This window comes from Palaemon carinicauda, chromosome 23 (genome assembly GCF_036898095.1).
Source record: "Palaemon carinicauda isolate YSFRI2023 chromosome 23, ASM3689809v2, whole genome shotgun sequence".
NCBI classification, from domain to species: domain Eukaryota; kingdom Metazoa; phylum Arthropoda; class Malacostraca; order Decapoda; family Palaemonidae; genus Palaemon; species Palaemon carinicauda.
In genome coordinates, this window is record NC_090747.1 from 90,910,603 (window position 1) to 90,931,191 (window position 20,589).

Here is a 20,589-nt window from a genome sequence, read left to right on the forward strand (position 1 = left end):
ATAATTTCATTGTTATTTTGAATAACTGATAATATGAAATACGGGATACTTAGCTTCTTGATATACATGTACACTGGTTTTCACCCACCTCCCTGGGTGTGAATCAGCTACATGATTATCGGGTAAGATTAATATTGAAAAATGTTATTTTCATTAGTAAAATAAATTTTTGAATATACTTACCCGATAATCATGATTTAATTGACCCACCCTTCCTCCCCATAGAACCAGTGGACCGAGGAAAAATTGAGGTGGTGTCAACAAGAAGTACTGCAGTACCTGGCCACAGGTGGCGCTTGTGAGTACACCCCCCTCTTGTATAGCGATCGCTGGCGTATCCCTTCCGTAGAATTCTGTCGGGCAACGGAGTTGACAGCTACATGATTATCGGGTAAGTATATTCAAAAATTTATTTTACTAATGAAAATAACATTTTTCACATCATATTGGTGAAGTACTATATTCTGGTTTTGAGCTTTCGCAATGCAGGTGTTTTATCTTCATCTTAAATCTTGAACTTATTTTGGATAGATTTAATTATGGTGACAAAGAGAGTATGGACTTTCTTTCACTTTTAAATGGCCGACCCTTCCCTTGGACGGAAGTGTGTTTAGGCTTTTAGTAATTATCTTATCACGTTATAAATTATTTATAGATTTTCCTCTATATATTTTATATCTCTCCGCCTTTATTAGGCCTCTTCGATTAACTTTCCTTTTATTATAAACATATAAAAATAAATTTTAATGTTTTGTTTATATGCGACCTTTCCTGAGAGTAGGCGGTCCTAACTTGGAAACCGAAGTTAATCAACGTTGAGCCCTTTATATCGTAATTAGCTTTTAAAGAGCTAAGGATTTAAAACTTTTTAATTGTAATATTTTATGAAAGGATTTCTTTGATAGTCTTCGTACTGTTTTCAAAGATGAACTAACGTTTAGTTTATTTATGCTACGCAGTTGTTGACGTTTAGGACGTTCAACATGCGCTCTATCGTTACGATAGAGAGAGAGTGTATCACGGTTTCACTTTGCAGTAAGAGTAAATCGATTCCGACGTTTTGTTCATTCTTTCTAAGCTTAAATGTTTTAAATTCTATTTTAAAGGAACTTTTTATTTGAAAAGCCTTTCAGTTTTTTCCTTTGGTCAAATAACATGTTTTTTTGACGAAATGTAATTGGGCTCTTCTCTTAGGTGCGAAATCAAGAGAGAAAGAGAGAGAGAGATAGAGACGGAGGGAGAGAGAGGAGAGAAAACGTTCCGTTCAGGCGGGTAACGTTGTTCTCGAGTTACTCTCGTCCCTAGTCTCTGTACGGAGAGAAAGGATAAAACGTTTTTAGTTTTTTATTCTCGTCCCCAGGCTATGTGCGGTGAGAGATTGAAAACGTAGTTTATATGAACTAGTGTTTAGTCTCTTCCCCAGCCACTGAATTTTTTTTATCTTAAAATATGTTTTCTGGTTTTTGCTGGTATTAATGAGCTTGCATTATACGACTGATTTCGCAATTACTACCTTTTAATGAAGGGTAGAATTGCGTGTTTCAGGTAGAAATCAGTAAAAGTTTCGATTTCAGTGGAATAAGTGCAAAACAGAAAATCGAAGTGATAAAGTGATATTGCGCAAAGTGTTACAGTGTTGCGTCCGAGGGTTCGTCTGTTCGTGCCTGTCGTTCACCTAGTCCGGGACCTCTTGCAAGCTCCCAAGCCCAGGGGAGAAGTAATGTCGAACGACTTATGGGTTCGAGAGGCCTTGATCAACGAACAGACGTTTCCCTCTATGGTATCGGGTGTATCTTACCAAGATCTCCCCTACCATAAGACGAGAGAGACGTTTTTTCTCCTCGTCATCCGAAGGCTTTTCGCATAAGAAACCTGTCACAAGGTTTCGAAGCCCTTAAGCGAAAGTCAGTCCTTTCAGGACAGGTCTAGCATCCTGGTTACAGCCATTAGGACAGCTCTGACCCTATGCAGTCATCGGATAACTGCTCGCCGCCTAACAAAAGCGTAACACAGACTCCGAGAGTCTTTTTTGTTGGCAAAGTGTTGCGGTCACAGACGTTACCCTCGTCTCTTACCACAACCATTTCCGTTGATCCTTAATGGGTTGTATGGCAAGACATGCAGAATATGCTTGCCTCCCTTATGGAAGACTATTCTGCCGATTAGTCCGTTGAGTCTAGCCGTTTATCTCATCGATATCCTGGCTTTCAGCCAACCTAACGTTCCTTTGTGCTTCCTGTTGACGTTGGCGTAGCTAAGTCACGTCAGTCAGGTTGTTTAGAACCACACTCGATGCGGTCTCGTGTGGATTTTCAGCCGCATTTGGACGTTAGGCCACTTGCTGATGCTCCTGTTGACGTTCAAGACGTTCGCTAACAATCGTAGTTGACTTGTTTTGACGCTGTGCGTCAACCTCCGCATTCTAGAGTTGTTTTGACTGCTCAGTCTAGGCAGTCAAAGCAGTCTCGAGTGGACGCTGTGCGTCCTCACGCACCTGTTGTGGTTGTCAGTTCAGTTGTTGACAGTTCACAGACTGTCAAGCAGTTACATGACGTTGCGTCCTAGTCCGCTACTAATGCACCAGTGAGTGTGGACTCTGCTTGTAAAGCATTGCCACCACGGTAGGTCTCTCCCTTGCTTGAGACTCAGCTTTTATCGGACAAGGTTCCTGTAGATGAGGAAGTTGCTGTTCCCCCTCCTACTGATATTCCCTTGAGGACTCTGTCAGATGGAGAGGAGCCTAAAGCTGCTTAGCCCTCTATGGACTTTAATTAAATCATGATGATTTTTTTTTAAGGATCTTTGTCCGGATCTTTTTGTAACTGCTGCTCCTCGTTCGCCTAAACGTCAGAGCTTACACTAGGCCTAGCTACTTCGAAGCCGTTGTTTTTAAGCTAGTGCTCTCTCGCTCTCCTAGAGAGCTTTACGTTGGCTAGGCGACTGGTTTATCACCAGGAGGAGTTTGGGGGATACAGCCTTTGCTTTCCCTTCTTTTAAACTGGCTTATAGAGCGAGAGTCTGATATGACACGAGAGAAGTTCTCGGCTTGGGAGTTCATGCCTCTGCCCAGATAGACTTCTCAAATCTCGTAGACTCTCCCTGGCGCCTGGCCAGGAGACGCTCCAAGTTTTTTACAGGTCAACTTCACAGCTGTTTTCGAGCCTTTGAAGTTTTGCTGTACAATTATGTCATGCATAAACAAGGCTTTCAGGGATGGAAAGCGGTTCCGCCTCAGTCGCTAACCCCGTCTGTTGCCGCACCTGCTCCCGTAGACCCTAAATGGGCTTTGCTGCAAGACATGCAGTCCAAGCTTGCGTCCTTGATAGAGGACTTTAATGCGGAGAAGGTTGCTGCCGAACCTTCTGGCCAACAACCTTCCAACCGGTCGGTTGTGCGTCCTGTTGACGCTGAGGTAACCTTCTCGCGTCTGCCAGTTGAGGTGGTTCCTCCACCGATGCGACCCAGTGTGGGTTGCCAGCCGCACGTTGACGTTAAGCGACGCTCGGAGGTGGTTGTTGACGTTCAGGACGTTCAACAACCAGCAGAGGTGACTTGTTTTGACGCAGTGCGTCAACCTCAGCAACCCGGTATGGTGTTGACTGCACAACCCAGACGGTCTAGACAGTCTCGGGTGGACGCTGTGCTTCCTCGCGCACCCATGGTTGTTGACAGTTCACAGACTGTGCAGCAGTTCCATGATGTTGCGTCCGGCTCCGTCACGCATGCACCAGTGCGACCGGACTCAGCGAGCCAGACGTTGCCCACTCCGTTGCCGTTTCCTCATCAGTTTTCGGATGAGGAACCCTCTGATGAGGACGTTGCTGAACAACAAGACGATCAGCCCCCAGAATAGATCAAGCCCTGCTATCCATCCAGAAGATGCTGAAGAAGGAACGCTGCTCAGTCAGGCTGTGGATGAGTCTGGTAGGGACGCTGTCATCCGTGGAACAATTTGTGTCACTAGGAAGACTACACCTCCGTCCTCTTCAATACCATCTAGCTTTTCACTGGAAAAAGGACAAGACGCTAGAAGCGGTCTCGATCCCGATTTCCGAAAAGATAAAGTCTTTTCTGACTTGGTGGAAGGACAATATCAACCTAAGAGAGGGTCTTCCCCTGGCTGTTCAGACTCCCAACCACGTTCTCTTCTCGGACGCATCGGACGTGGGCTGGGGCGCGACACTAGACGGTCGGGAATGCTCAGGACTGTGGAACTCGAGTCAGAGGAGCATGCATATCAACTGCAAGGACCTGTTGGCAGTACATCTGGCCTTGAAAAGCTTCAAGTCTCTCCTTCGAGGCAAAGTGGTGGAAGTAAACTCGGACAACACCACGGCCTTGGCGTACATCTCCAAACAAGGAGGTACCCACTCACTGACGTTGTACGAGATCGCAAGGGACCTGCTCATCTGGTCAAAAGGTCAAGACATCTCCCTAGTAACGAGGTTCATCCAAGGCGACTTGAACGTCATAGCAGATTGTCTCAGTCGGAAAGGGCAAGTAATTCCAACAGAATGGACCCTCCACAAGGATGTGTGCAAGAGACTTTGGGCCACTTGGGGTAAACCATCCATAGATCTCTTTGCAACCTCGCTGACCAAGAGGCTTCCAATCTATTGTTCTCCAGTCCCGGACCCAGCAGCAATACATATAGATGCTTTCCTCCTAGATTGGTCACATCTGGATCTCTACGCATTCCCACCGTTCAAGATTGTCAACAAGGTTCGCCTCTCACGAAGGGACAAGGTTGACGTTAGTTGCTTCCCTCTGGCCCGCGAGAGAATGGTTCACCGAGATACTTTGATGGTTAGTAGACGTTCCCAGAAGTCTTCCTCTAAGGGTAGACCTTCTACGTCAGCCACACGTAAAGAAGGTACTCCAAAGCCTCCACGCTCTTCGTCTGACTGCCTTCAGACTATCGAAAGACTCTCGAGAGCTAGAGGCTTTTCGAAGGAGGCAGCCAGTGCGATTGCTAGAGCAAGGAGAGCGTCTTCCATTAGAGTCTACCAATCGAAGTGGGAAGTCTTCCGAGACTGGTGCAAGTCAGTTTCTGTATCCTCGACCAGTACCTCTGTAGCTCAAATAGCTGATTTTCTCTTATACCTGAGAAAAGGACGATCCCTTTCAGCTCCCACTATCAAGGGCTACAGAAGCATGTTGGCATCGGTCTTCCGGCATAGAGGCTTAGATCTTTCCAAACATAAAGATCTGCAAGATCTCCTTAAGTCTTTTGAGACCACCAAGGAGCGTCGTTTGGCTATCCCTGGATGGAATTTAGACGTGGTACTAAGATTCCTCATGTCAGACAGGTTGGAGCCGTTACAATCAGCCTCCCTGAAAGATCTCACTCTTAAGACTTTTTTCCTGGTATGCTTAGCCTCGGCTAAAAGAGTCAGTGAGATTCATGCCTTCAGCAAGAACATCGGATTTTCGTCGGAAAAAGCCACTTGTTCGCTGCAACTTGGTTTTCTAGCCAAAAATGAGCTGCCTTCTCAGCCTTGGCCTAAATCTTTCGATATTCCCAGCTTATCGGAGATCGTAGGCAATGAACTAGAAAGAGTCTTATGCCCTGTTAGAGCTCTTAAGTTCTATTTAAAGCGTACTAAACCTTTACGAGGCCAATCTGAAGCTTTATGGTGTTCAGTTAAGAAACCATCCTTGCCTATGTCAAAGAATGCTTGGTCAGACTTTATCAGATTGTTAATACGAGAAGCTCATTCACATCTGAGTGAGGAAGACCGAACTTTGCTTAAGGTGAAGACGCACGAAGTTAGAGCTGTAACAACTTCCGTGGCCTTTAAGCAAAATATATCTCTGCAAAGTATAATGGACGCAACCTATTGGAGAAGCAAGTCAGTGTTAGCGTCATTTTACTTGAAAGATGTCCAGTCTCTTTACGAGAACTGCTACACACTGGGACCATTCGTAGCAGCGAGTGCAGTAGTGGGTGAGGGCTCAACCACTGCAATTCCCTAATTCCATATCCTTTTAATCTGTCTCTTGAAATGTTTTTTATGGGTTGTCCGGAAGGCTAAGAAGCCTTTCGCATCCTGGTTGATTTGGCGGGTGGTCAAAGTCATTTCTTGAGAGCGCCTAGATTAGGGGTTTGATGAGGTCCTGTTGTATGGGTTGCAACCCTTGATACTTCAGCTCCTAGGGGTCGATCAGCATCCTAAGAGGATCGCGAGGCTCCGTAAGGAAGACGTACTTAAAAGGCAGAGTAATTGTTCAAGTCGACTTCCTTACCAGGTACCTATTTATTTTATGTTTGTTATTTTGATAACTTCTAAAATGAAATAAAAAACTCTTAGCTCATAAAATGTAAACATATATTACTGGTCTCTACCCACCATCCTGGGTGTGAATCAGCTATATATTCACCGGCTAAGTTAAATATTTAAAAATGATATTTTAATTATAAAATAAATTTTTGAATATACTTACCCGGTGAATATATAAATTAAATGACCCTCCCTTCCTCCCCAATAGAGACGCAGTGGGACGAGGAGAAAATTGAGTCTTTGTTTACATAAGAGCTGGGTATCTGGTCGACAGATGGCGCTGTTGGGCACACCCGCAACCTGTGTAGCGATCGCTGGCGAGTTTTTTCCGTAGAGTTTGTCTGTCGAGCAACAGAGTTGCAGCTATATATTCACCGGGTAAGTATATTCAAAAATTTATTTTATAACTAAAATATCATTTTTCCTGACTATATACACCTGAGTCATTTATTTATATTTCCCGCCTCATCCACCCCACAAGTTTTAACCAAGAGCAGGATGTAAGAACGGAGCCCCAAATTCCCACGCAAATACCCAGCACTGGTTGGTCCAGAGGGCAACCATACAATGTTGCCAGACCCACACGATTTCTTTAATTTTGGTCGTAGCAAAACAGCAACAGCATAAACCCATATAAATGGCTAAGGTTTGTATAACTAAGAAAAATACATATTAATTTTAAAGATTTTAGCATTTGATGGTTAGATTAAACAATTGATCTAGATTTCTTAAACACCTACATGGCTTTAAGAAAATATTCTATATTAGTGTTTAGATATTTGGACTGAATCCCATGTCTTAGTTTTCTCCTGAATTTCAGATTCATTGCTGAAGCTTTAAATTTGTAAAAAAAAAGAAATAAAACTAAGCTATGAGAGATGTTTTCTGTGAAGAATGTCAAAAGTTTGAATGTAGATGGTGAGGAACTTTCTGTCAAACCCAAGAAGTCTCCTAAAAGGTACGTACTGTAGTTTGGGGCTAGGTTGAAACGAAAAATTATTCTGTATTTTTTTGTAAATGATAATGCAGATTCATAAAAAAAATATACTGCATTTGAGTTGAAGTTAGATTGTATAAAAAAAAAATCACATACAGTAGCAATGAATAATAACTGGAAGGGAGAGAATTTTTAGTGTTTAAAGTTGTGTCAAGTTACTTAAAAATGTAAATGGGGAAGAATATAATAAACATTTTTGCTTTGCTCTTTTGGGTCAGTAACTGTCTCATTTCTGTAGTTTTTAGAAGATTTATTTACACATTCTCTATTTTTCAATATTAAACTTAGCCGGTGATTATATAAGCTGCAGCTCTGCTGCTCGACAGAAAACTCTACGTTCAAAATCCGCCAGCGATCGCTATGCAGGTAGGGGGTGTACTTCAACAGCGCCATCTGTCGTGCAGGTACTCAGTACTCAATGTAAACACAGAACTCAATTTTCTCTCTGTCGTGCCACCGGCAAGACCTACTAATTCGCTGTTGCTAACTGGATTGGTTTTCACAACTTTTTGGTGAAGTACACGTTTCTAGTTTTGAGCTTTCGCTTTGCAGGCTTTATCTTCAATACATCCTTGCATTCTTTTGTTGATATCAAATTATTTGTTGATGACTTTGGATAGTTATTGAATTCCCCTTTGACTTATTCAAAATGGCTGACCCTTCTCAAGTCCCTAATTTCAGGAAGTGTAATGCTAGGGACTGTTCAAGGCGTCTTCCGAAGGCCTCTATCGATCCTCACACCGTTTGTTCCAATTGTCGGGATAAAACCTGTCAATTGGAAGATCGATGTGAGGAATGCGTTGGGCTTTCGGAATTCGATTTTATCGAATTCCAGAAATATACACGTAGGCTAGAGAGAGATAGAGTCAGGAGAAGTTCGTCTCGCTCCGTTGAATTTTCCTCTCCTCATGCCCCACAACCTATCCCTTCCCCTGTAGTGGTTGCTCCTGATCCCCCTTCTAGCACTCAAGAACCTTCGATGGCAGATATGATGCGTGCCATCCAAGCTTTGGGTGAGAGAGTCGAGTCCTTGGCTAGTGACCGTAACCAACTCATGGCAGACGTCAAGGAGCTGAAGTGTAAGAGTGCAGTGGGTAGTGATAAAGTGAGTGATAGTGTTGTGGATAGTGTTGCGCTTGAGGGTTCGTCTGTTCGTGCCTGTCGTCCTCCCAGTCCGGGACCTCTTGCAAGCTCCCAAGTCCAGGGGAGAAGCAATGTCGTACGACCAAAGGGTTCGAGAGGCTTTAATCAGCGAACAGACGTTCCCTCCGTGGTTTCGGGCGTATCTACCCAAGATCGCCCCACCCACACAAAGACGAGAGAGCCCATTTATTCCTCGTCTGCGGAAGAGGTTTCTCGTAAGAAACCATGGACCAAGGTCTCGCGGCCTCTTAAGCGCAAGTCGGTCCCTTCCGCGCAAGTCCAACGGCCCAGTTGTAGCCACTGGGTCAGTTCGGACTCGCTGCAGTCTTCCGACGACTGCTCACCTCCTAAGAGAGGCAAAGCGGTACCGCATCAGGCAGTCACACCGTCTGTTGCCGCACCTGCTCCTGTAGACCCTAAGTGGTCTTTGCTGCAGACCATGCAGTCTCAGGTAACGTCATTGATGCAGGACTTTCGTGCGGAGAAGGTTGACGCTGCACCAACCTCTAGCCTACAACCACCCACGGTTGTGCGTCCTGTGGACGCTGAGGCGACCTTCTTCCGCACTCCAGCTGAGAGAGTCCCGCCACCCATGCGTTCCAGTGTACCCTGCCAGCCGCATGTTGACGTTCAGCGACGCACGGAACCTTCCGTTGACGTTCGCGAGGTACAACAACAGTCTAAGTTGTTTTGTTTTGACGCGGTGCGTCAACCTCCGCAACCCAGTGTGGTTACCTCTGCTCGCCCACATCAGACTAGACAGTCTGGAGTAGACGCTATGCGTCCCCGCGCTGCTATGGTTGTTGCCAGTTCACAGACTGGGCAACAGTTCCATGACGTTGCGTCCGGTTCAGTCACGCGTGCACCCGTGCTGCCGGACTCAGCTGACCAGCCGATTCCTACTCCTTTGCCGCTTCCTCCTCAATTCTCAGATGATGGACTCTCTGATGATGACGACGCGGCACACATTGATGACCCACATACGGACCTTGACGAACCCAAGACCACGCAACCCTCTTTGGACTTTAGAAAAGTTCTTGCTCTGTTCAAAGAGATGTATCCGGACCAGTTTGTGTCTGCGGCTCCACGGTCTCCTCCGTCAGAGTTTGCTTTAGGTACGCAGTCATCCGCGCCTGCCTTTACGAAACTCGTCCTCGCCCGCTCGTCCAAGAGAGCTTTACGAGTTTTAGGAGATTGGATGCAGTCCAAAAAGAACCTAGGGAAGACAGCGTTTACGTTTCCCCCTGCGAAACTCTCTTCCAGATCGAGCGTCTGGTATGCCACGGGAGAAGTTCTCGGCTTGGGAGTTCCTGCCTCTGCCCAGGGCGACTTCTCAAGTCTGGTAGACTCTCCCCGCAGGCTAGCCATGAGACGCTCTAAGATATGCTGGTCTCCTACGGACCTAGACCATCTGTTGAAAGGAGTATTTAGAGCCTTCGAGGTCTTTAACTTTTTGGACTGGTGTCTGGGAGCTTTGAGCAGGAAGATCTCCCCGTCTGACAAGGAATCTTCCTTGCTCATAATGTCCTGCATGGACAAGGCCATACGTGACGGATCTAGTGAGCTTGCGGCTTCGTTCGTATCCGGGGTCCTCAAGAAACGGGAGAACCTTTGCTCTTTCCTGTCAGCTGGAGTAACACCGTGTCAGAGATCAGAACTTCTTTTTGCTCCTCTCTCAAAGTGCCTTTTTCCAGAGGACTTGATTAAGGAGATTGCTGCCTCTTTGATTCAGAAGGACACCCATGACCTGGTTGCGTCCTCTGCCCGCAAAGCCACCCCTTTGCCTACCTTGTCAAGACCCAGGATGGACACTCCAGCGTCCAGATTCATTCCGCCCTTTCGTGGCAGAGCCTCCAGCAGAGGAGGTGCTCGTGCCGAAGGGAGACGTGGGAAGAAGAAAGGTACCAAGTCCTTTAAAGGCAGAGTCTGACTGCCTCCTTCTTCAGACAGCAGTGGGAGCCAGACTCAAGAACTTTTGGCAGACCTGGGAGAAAAGAGGCGCAGATGCACAATCTGTGAAGTTGCTCAGAGAAGGGTACAAGATCCCGTTTGTACGCAAACCCCCTCTAGCAACGTCTCCCATCGATCTCTCTCCCAGGTACAGAGAGGAAGACAAGAGACGAGCTTTGAAGCAGGAGGTGTCTCTCTTACTAGAAAAGGGAGCGGTAGTCAAAGTCCGGGACCATCAATCCCCGGGCTTCTACAACCGTCTCTTCTTAGTGGTAAAGTAGACAGGAGGGTGGAGGCCGGTGCTAGACGTCAGTGCGCTGAATGTCTTTGTCACAAAGTAGACGTTCGCCATGGAGACCACAAAGTCCGTTCTAGCAGCGGTCAGAAAGGAAGACTGGATGGTCTCTTTAGACCTAAGGGACGCATACTTTCACGTCCCCATCCACCCAGACTCCCAACCTTTTCTGAGATTCGTTTACGAAAAGGTTGTCTACCAATTTCAAGCCCTGTGCTTTGGCCTAAGCACAGCTCCTCTTGTGTTTACGAGGCTGATGAGGAATATAGCCAAATTCCTTCATTTAGCGGACATCAGAGCCTCCCTCTATTTGGACGACTGGCTTCTAAGAGCTTCTTCCAGTCGTCGCTGTCTGGAGAATCTAAAGTGGACTCTAGATCTGATCAAGGAATTGGGTCTCCTGGTCAATATGGAAAAGTCTCAACTGGTCCCATCCCAAACTATTGTGTATTTAGGGATGGAGATTCACAGTCAAGCTTTTCGGGCTTTTCCGTCGGCCCCCAGAACAAGTCAAGCCCAGGTATGCATCCAGAACATGCTGAAGAAGGAACGATGTTCAGTCAGACAGTGGATGAGTCTGATAGGGACGCTATCATCCCTGGAACAGTTCGTTTCGTTAGGGAGACTACACCTCCGTCCCCTTCAATTTCACCTAGCTGTTTACTGGAAAAAGGACAAGACGCTAGAAGCGGTCTCGATCCCCATTTCCGAGAAGATGAAGTCGTCCCTGACTTGGTGGAAGGACAGTATCAGCCTCAGAGAGGGTCTGCCCCTGGCTGTTCAGACCCCCAACCACGTTCTCTTCTCGGACGCATCGGACACGGGCTGGGGTGCGACATTAGACGGTCGGGAATGCTCGGGAACTTGGAACTCGAATCAAAGAACGTTACATATCAACTGCAAGGAGCTACTGGCAGTTCATCTGGCCTTGAAAAGCTTCAAGTCCCTCCTTCAAGGCAAAGTGGTGGAGGTGAACTCGGACAACACCACGGCTTTGGCGTACATCTCCAAGCAAGGAGGGACCCATTCTATGACGTTGTACGAGATCGCAAGGGACCTCCTCACCTGGTCAAAAGATCTAAACCTTTCTCTAGTAACGAGGTTCATCCAAGGCAACTTGAATGTCATGGCAGATTGCCTCAGTCGGAAGGGACAAATCATTCCAACAGAATGGACCCTACACAAGGATGTGTGCAAGAGACTGTGGGCCACATGGGGCCAGCCTACCATAGATCTCTTCGCAACCTCGATGACCAAGAGGCTCCCAATATATTGCTCACCAATCCCGGACCCAGCAGCAGTTCATATAGATGCCTTTCTACTGGATTGGTCACATCTAGACCTATATGCATTCCCCCCGTTCAAGATTGTCAACAAGGTACTGCAGAAGTTCGCCTCTCACGAAGGGACAAGGTTGACGTTAGTTGCTCCCCTCTGGCCCGCGAGAGAATGGTTCACCGAGGTACTTCAATGGCTAGTGGACGTTCCCAGAACTCTTCCTCTAAGGGTGGACCTTCTACGTCAGCCACACGTAAAGAAGGTACACCAAGGCCTCCACGCTCTTCGTCTGACTGCCTTCAGACTATCGAAAGACTCTCTAGAGCTAGAGGCTTTTCGAAGGAGGCAGCCAGGGCGATTGCTAGAGCAAGGAGGACATCCACTCTTAGAGTCTACCAGTCGAAGTGGGAAGTCTTCCGAAACTGGTGCAAGTCAGTATCAGTATCCTCGACCAGTACCTCTGTAACCCAAATAGCTGACTTCCTATTATACCTGAGGAAAGAAAGATCTCTTTCAGCTCCCACTATCAAAGGTTACAGAAGCATGTTGGCATCAGTCTTCCGTCACAGAGGCTTAGATCTTTCCAACAACAAAGATCTACAGGACCTCCTTAAGTCTTTTGAGACCACGAAGGAGCGTCGTTTGGCTACACCTGGTTGGAATTTAGACGTGGTACTAAGATTCCTTATGTCAGAAAGGTTCGAGCCACTACAATCAGCCTCCTTTAAATATCTCACTTTAAAGACTCTTTTCCTGGTTTGCTTGGCCACAGCTAAAAGAGTCAGTGAGATTCACGCCTTCAGCAGGAACATCGGATTTTCATCTGAAACGGCTACATGTTTTTTACAGCTTGGTTTTCCAGCCAAAAACGAGCTACCTTCTCGTCCTTGGCCGAAATCGTTCGATATTCCAAGCCTTTCAAATATGGTTGGAAATGAACTAGAAAGAGTCTTATGCCCTGTTAGAGCTCTTAAGTTCTATTTAAGACGAACTAAACCTTTACGAGGACAGTCAGAAGCTTTATGGTGTTCTATTAAGAAACCTTCTTTGCCTATGTCAAAGAATGCCTTATCCTATTATATCAGACTGTTGATACGAGAAGCTCATTCCCATCTGAGTGAGGAAGACCAAGCTTTGCTGAAGGTAAGGACACATGAAGTTAGAGCTGTCGCAACTTCAGTGGCCTTTAAACAAAATAGATCTCTGCAGAGTATAATGGACGCAACCTATTGGAGAAGCAAGTCAGTGTTCGCGTCTTTTTATCTTAAAGATGTCCAGTCTCTTTACGAGAACTGCTACACCCTGGGACCATTCGTAGCAGCGAGTGTAGTAGTGGGTGAGGGCTCAACCACTACATTCCCCTAATTCCATAACCTTTTTAATCTTTCTCTTGAAATGGTTGATTTGGCGGGTGGTCAAATTCTTTTCTTGAGAAGCGCCTAGATTAGAGGTTTTGATGAGGTCCTGTAGTATGGGTTGCAACCCTTGATACTTCAGCTCCTAGGGGTCGCTCAGCATCCTAAGAGGATCGCGAGGCTCCGTAAGGAAGACGTACTTAAAAAGGCAGAGTAATTGTTCAAGTCGACTTCCTTACCAGGTACTTATTTATTTTATGTTTGTTATTTTGAATAACTGCTAAAATGAAATAAAAAATCCTTAACTCATAATAATGTAAACATTTATTGCTGGTCTCTACCCACCCCCCTGGGTGTGAATCAGCTTATATAATCACCGGCTAAGTTTAATATTGAAAAATGTTATTTTTATAATAAAATAAATTTTTGAATATACTTACCTGGTGATTATATATTAAAGGACCCTCCCTTCCTCCCCAATAGAGACCCAGTGGACCGAGGAGAAAATTGAGTTCTGTGTTTACATTGAGTACTGAGTACCTGCACGACAGATGGCGCTGTTGAAGTACACCCCCTACCTGCATAGCGATCGCTGGCGGATTTTGAACGTAGAGTTTTCTGTCGAGCAGCAGAGCTGCAGCTTATATAATCACCGGGTAAGTATATTCAAAAATTTATTTTATTATAAAAATAACATTTTTTTGTAGGAAAAGGCAGCTTTCTAAAGGAGAATCAGTTGAAGGACAAGTGGATGAGAAGCCAAAGCCTAAGAAAAGTGGTAAAGATCTTAGACAAGGCCTGAGTGTAGATGGAATAGAAGCAGATGTCAAAGAGAAACAGAAATTTAAGAAGAAACAGAGCAATGTGGATGGAGCTAAAGGTGTTATTATTAAAGAGAAAGGTAAAGAAAAGAAGCAATTGAATCCGAATTTACCTGCAGCAAACACCTGTGTTGCTAGCAAAGAGAAATACAAGCATAAGAAGCAAGATCTTGGTTTATGTGAAGGTGACAGTGTTACCATTAAAAAGAAGCATAATCAGAAAAAATGCAATTTAAATGGCACTGATACCTTTGTTGTGAATAAAGAAAAGGTTGAAAATAGCAAGTTCCAAGTTCAAAGGTTAGAGGAAGTAAGACCCTTCGATGGTAAAAAAAAGAAACATAAGGTAAAGGAATACCAAGTGCAAAATTCAGAGGGAGTAAATAGTTTTGTTGCTGGCAAAAAGAAACACAAGATGAAGAAGCACCAACCTCAAAATTCAGAAGAGACTAGTAACTCTGTTATAGACAACCCAGTTAAACCAGAAACTGCATCTCTAGCCAGATCATCTAAAAATAAGAAACCTGTTATCGGACTAAAACTATCCAAAGTTACAACTAAAGAAAGAAATGCTGGTAGAAAATCAAGTAAGAAGAAGGGGCAGACTTTAAAAGTGATTGACATGCAACAGCTAGAAAAAGAACTAGAGGAATGCATAGTGGGTAAAGAGGCCGCTGAAGGGGCAACAGCATTACCAGAATGTAAGTTCCAAAATAATGACTTGTTTACATATGCTAGTCATTCAGGAACAGATGTTATTGGAAAGAAGCTGTCCAAAAAAATGAAGTCCCTCCAGTTAAGCACCAGTGTCGATAAACAGTCAGATAAGGTTCCCAAAAAGTCTGTTAAGAAGGTAAAAAAATCTGCAGGGAGTGTAAAGAAAAAAAAGAAAAATGCAGTCGAAACAGAGAAGGAATATGGAATGAAAACTGAAACTTTTAACAACCAAAGACTGGTTTCAAGTCCTAAACAAATATTTACCATTGGCAAAGATGCTTACATCATTGTTCTGTCACCTGGTCAGTCACTATATGTACATGGCCTTGTTTCTGTCCAAAACTTAGTTGGGAAAGTAACAGTTCTTGGATACAAAATGAATGAACTAGATAAACAGAATGTTTTCTCTTTTAATAGTCATGCACTACTATGTATAAATGCAACTGAGGGGAGTAAGTTAAATGCTCACCAGCATTCATATCTGCTCAATTATGGCCTGCCAAGACATCAACTTGAAGAAGCTGCAAAGAGAGAGGTAATGTTACACTGTTTACTATTCTTTAAGCAAAATTGAATTTTTGTATTTTTAGATAACTGATCCAATTCAATAAAATAAAAGACTTTTGATCCTACAGGGATACAAACCATTGTCCTTTAATAGGAGTACAGGGTGATTTTAGCAAATCTGATAATTTGGCTGCTAGAATTTACAATAAGGTGTCGGTAGTTACTGACGGGTAGCGAGATAAGCCTCGCACCCCTCACCTCACTGAGAAACCACCTTGACTTCAACCACCGAGTAGTACAGACGTACGAGCCCTCAACAAACTTCACTTATTAATTCCTTAATGTTTCTACACTAGTACAAACCTTTGTCCTTTACATAGGTTGGAGATCAGCGAAGCTTAAGTACGTGGTAGTTGAACTTTTATAACAAGGTGTAAATAGGTGGCCAGGAGCGGGGAAGCCTCGCCCTACCTGCAGAGAACTTTTCTATAGTCAGGACTTTCTGTGATGAGTGTCGGGAGAGGTTGCCCTCCCAGTGGATTGCGTATGGCAAAAGGAGAAAGAAGAGGTCCAAAAGGAATTCTTCGCCTTCGGGATCATCCTCGAATTTGAAGAAATCCTGACTTCTTCCTCTGATTTCCGGTACACTGCCCTCCGACCTTTTCCGTTGGTATCCTTTGGAAGACTTACAGAGGGGCTTCTCCCTAGGGAGGAGTCTTGGTCTGTGTAACGGTGCTTGCTTGGACGGAAGCGTAAAAGTGTTTCTGCTCCGGCACCGGACACCTTCGGCATCTTCCGTTCGAGAGGAGAGTCTCTCCAAGGGCTCCACCCCTTAAAGACAACCTGTCACACCAATCTTTGTCTCCTCACAAGACTGGTGGAGGAGACATGCTTAGTGTTAGCATGCCTCTCACATGCTGCCGGTACTTGACAAAATCACTTCTCACTTGGATCACTGCGTTGATGAACATATCTCAGCAAGCGCATACTCCTTAGTGTGCTAGTACTCCTGGGCATACACGTGGAGTAACTCACATGTCTCAACAGACAACTCCTCATCTGATGAGGCTGTGGTAGTACAATAGTGCGCATGACACCAGAACGCACGCCTCTGGCACATGCTCTGCCTGTTAAGGGTTAGGAGCAGGATGGTTACCGTCATTCCCCATCGTGCGCCTCGCCTCAATGTGCTGCTGCTATTAGAGAGACAGTTGCTTCACAGTTTCCAAGACACACCCCTGCAGTTTGCCTGTTCAGGATGGAGCGCAACTATGAAACCTTTTTAAAGGAAGACTTCATGCCTGCGAGAGCTTGAGTGTTCGCCCCTCAATCCGCATGCTCTCCAGCCTGCATTCATAGTTATGACCTGCAGCTCTATGCAGTAGACCTTCCCGACAATTGGAATCGTGATTGTCGGCTTCCAGTTACTCCTCTGGGTGACCCTTTTCCTCGAACCCATCGCAGTTGAAGATCACCTAGAGTACTGTATTTTCTTATGACAATTATTGATTGTCCCCAATCAATCTCTCTCTCTCTCTCTCTCTCTCTCTCTCTCTCTCTCTCTCTCTCTCTCTCTCTCTCTCTCTCTCTCTCTCTCTCTCTCTCGAACAGAACAGATTCCGTTCATATCCCAAGTTCCTTGACATCATAGGAGGAAGTGAGGATCTTCGGTCGGTACCAAAGAACAGATCTTCTCGCTTACCAGAAAAGGATTCTCGAGCTTCCCTGGGAGATCATGACTCAGTATCCATACCTGATTCTAAAAGGGGTATTTGTTGCTCACCCCTCCCTACACCAAATGGATATAGTGTTGGAGAGGGAAGATTTGCCTCCAAAGATGACGGACGCTTCTGACGGTGCCTTTCCTTAGCCTGCTGGATCTAAGGCTCTTTATACTGAGGAGGGTGCATCAGAATATATTTTTCTTCAAGTGTGGATCTGTATGCAACGAGTCAATTGTCTCGGGGTGTATCATTGTTCTCCGATGAAGAGTTTGATCCAAGGAAAGGCGAACCTTCCTTAGGTCTTGCATGTTATTTTTGAGGGAGTTGGTAGCTAAGGCTACTTCACCCCCATTGACCCCAGTGTTACAGTGGTGGTTCCAGTGCCCTTCGTGGTGATCACAGTAGTTCACTGTAAGCCAAAGAAGCAGCTAAGAGAGACTTGTTCCTTGTGGAAGGGAAAGTGACGAAGCTGGAAAAGCTCAAGAAGATTCCTTGGCCAGAAAATCTGTACGTGTTGCGCTAGTCTATGTCTATCATCTTTTGTGATTTTAGCTTCAATGCAATTTACCCCTACGCCTGTGACCCGAGGGCCCATGGCTCCAACACTCCCTGTATCAGCCCCTGTGTCTGTGTTATGAGTACAAGTAAGAGCTCCTACCATTTTTTTCTGTGACAGTCACCCCTAGTGTTGTGGTTTCCTTTGAAGTAGCCCCTTCTTGACTTTGAGTCAGCAGCCATGGAGAGAGACTTATGCCATGGCCACCCTAAAATAGTCTTGTGGCATAACCTTTGTACGTGGTCCTGTAGTGGCTGCTCAAGTAGTTTTGTAACCAGGACAAAAAATGCATCTCATCTATGGTAATGTGTAGATGTAAGTCTGGGATGAATGGTTAGAATGATTGGCTCTTCTCTTCCATTCTTCATTCCCCCTCTTGAGGACCAGTATTTGAAAACGTTACGTGCTGGATTGAAAGTTGCACTTTGAAGCTCCTTTCTTTAGGTCTAAAATAGTATCTCCCCCCCTTGAGGGGGATGGTGGAATTTATAACAAACCATTGATCATCATGCAGGTATCTTTCAATCTGACATATCCTTCAGGGGAAGTGTCTCCATTTTGATCAAGCACCCTTTTACAGGCCAGGCCCTATGAAAGATAGGTACTCTACTACCCAGCAAGCAGTGAGTCTCCCTAATTAAAGGGAGTATGCCACTTAGGAACAAATCACAAGTTTTTGAGTAATTTGTATATTTCCTAACAATAAAACTTGTCCTTTAATCGAACTTCCCTCCTCAACCACCACTCCCAGTCCTGGGCCGAAAGGTAAAAAATTAAACTCTATGCATGGGAGAGGGTACAGGGCTCCTGGCCCTTTACCTCACCAGCTGAATAACTGCCTATTATCCAAGATTTAACAACTGTCTCCAGCTCACGCTGAGACAATCTCCCTAATTGAAGGACTCAGGTTTGTATAACCAGGAAAAATGTTATTTTTATAATAAAATAAATTTTTGAATATACTTACCCGGTGATTATATAAGCTGCAGCTCTGCTGCTCGACAGAAAACTCTACGTTAAAAATCCGCCAGCGATCGCTATGCAGGTAGGGGGTGTACTTCAACAGCGCCATCTGTCGTGCAGGTACTCAGTACTCAATGTAAACAAAGAACTCAATTTTCTCCTCGGTCCACTGCGTCTCTATTGGGGAGGAAGGGAGGGTCCTTTAATATATAATCACCGGGTAAGTATATTCAAAAATTTATTTTTCAATATTAAACTTAGCCGGTGATCATATAAGCTGTCAGCTCTGCTGCCCGACAGAAAAACCTAAGGACAAAATACGCCAGCGATCGCTATACAGGTGGGGGTGTACATCAACAGCGCCATCTGTCGAGCAGGTACTCAAGTACTCCATGTAAACACAGAACCAATTTTCTCTCTGTCGTGCCACTGGCAAGACCTACTAAATACGCTGTTGCTTACTGGATTGATTTTCACAGATTTTGGTGAAGTATTCATTTCTAGTTATTAGCTTTCGCTTTGCAGAGGTTATCTTCAATACTTCCTTGCATTCTTTGATTGAATTTTGGATTATTTGTTGACGACTTGGATAGATTTTGAATTCCCCTTTGACTAATTCAAGATGGCTGACCCTTCTCAAGTCCCTAAATACAGGAAGTGTAGTGCTAGGGACTGTTCAAGGCGTCTTCCGAAGGCCTCTATCGATCCGCACACCATTTGTTCCAATTGTCGGGGTAAAACCTGTCAATTGGAAGATCGATGTGAGGAATGCGTTGGGCTTTCGGAATTCGATTTTCTCGAATTCCTGAAATATTCACGTAGGCTAGAGAGAGATAGAGTCAGGAGGAGTTCATCTCGCTCAGTTGATTTTTCCTCTCCCCATGCCCCACAACCTATTCCTTCCCCTGTAGTGGTTGCTCCTGATCCCCCTTCTAGCACTCAACAACCTTCGATGGCAGATATGATGCGTGCCATCCAGGCTCTGGGTGAGAGAGTCGAGTCATTGGCGAGTGACCGTAACCAACTCATGGCAGACGTCAGGGAGTTGAAGGGTAAGAGTGCAGTGGGTAGTGACCTAGTGAGTGGAAGTGTTGTGAAAAGTGTTAGTGTTGCGCTTGAGGGTGTGTCTGTTCGTGCCTGTCGTCCTCCCAGTCCGGGACCTCTTGCAAGCTCCCAAGCCCAGGGGAGAAGCAATGTCGTACGACCAAAGGGTTCGACAGGCTTTAATCAGCGGACAGACGTTCCCTCCGTGGTTTCGGACGTATCTTGCCAAGATCGCCCCACCCACAAGAAGACGAGAGAGCCCATTTATTCCTCGTCTGCGGAAGATGTTTCTCGGAAGAAACAATGGACCAAGGTCTCACGACCTCTCAAACGCAAGGTCCCTTCCGCGCAAGTCCAACGGCCCAGTTGTAGCCACTGGGTCAGTTCGGACTCGCTGCAGTCTTCAGATGACTGCACACCTCCTAAGAGAGGCAAAGCGGTACCGCAACAGGCAGTAACACCGTCTGTTGCCGCACCTGCTACTGTAGACCCTAAGTGGGCTTTGCTGCAGACCATGCAGACACAGTTGTCATCTTTAATGCAGGACTTTCGTGCGGAGAAGGTCGACGCTGCACCCGTTAGCCTACAACCAACCACGGTTGTGCGTCCAGTTAACGCTGAGGCTACCTTCTCCCGCACTCCAGCTGTGAGAGTCCCGCCACCCATGCGCACTGTACCCTGCCAGCCGCATGTTGACGTTCGCCGACACACGGAACCCTCCGTTGACGTTCGCCAGTTACAACAACAACAACCTAAGTTGTTTTGTTTTGACGCGGTGCGTCAACCTCCGCAACCCACTGTGGTCACCCCTACTCGCCCACAGCAGACTAGACAGTCGGGAGTAGACGCTTTGCGCCCCCGCGCAGCTATGGTTGTTGCCTGCTCACAGACTGACCAACAGTTCCATGACGTTGCGTCCAGTGCAGTCACGCATGCACCCGTGCTGCCGGACTCAGCT

General features: G+C 45.6%; 1 protein-coding gene across 2 annotated transcripts in view; it reads left to right on the plus strand.

Annotated features, from left to right (window-relative positions):
• Nucleotides 1-20,589, plus strand: part of LOC137617228 (polynucleotide 5'-hydroxyl-kinase NOL9-like) — a 114,921-nt gene that overhangs the window by 41,945 nt on the left and 52,387 nt on the right. For both annotated transcript variants that reach the window (XM_068347168.1, XM_068347167.1), the window contains exons 2-3: nucleotides 7,102-7,239; nucleotides 14,007-15,372. In XM_068347168.1, coding sequence (XP_068203269.1) covers nucleotides 7,160-7,239; nucleotides 14,007-15,372 — 1,446 coding nt within the window. In that variant the 5' untranslated portion in view covers nucleotides 7,102-7,159. The remainder of the gene's footprint in view (nucleotides 1-7,101; nucleotides 7,240-14,006; nucleotides 15,373-20,589) is intronic.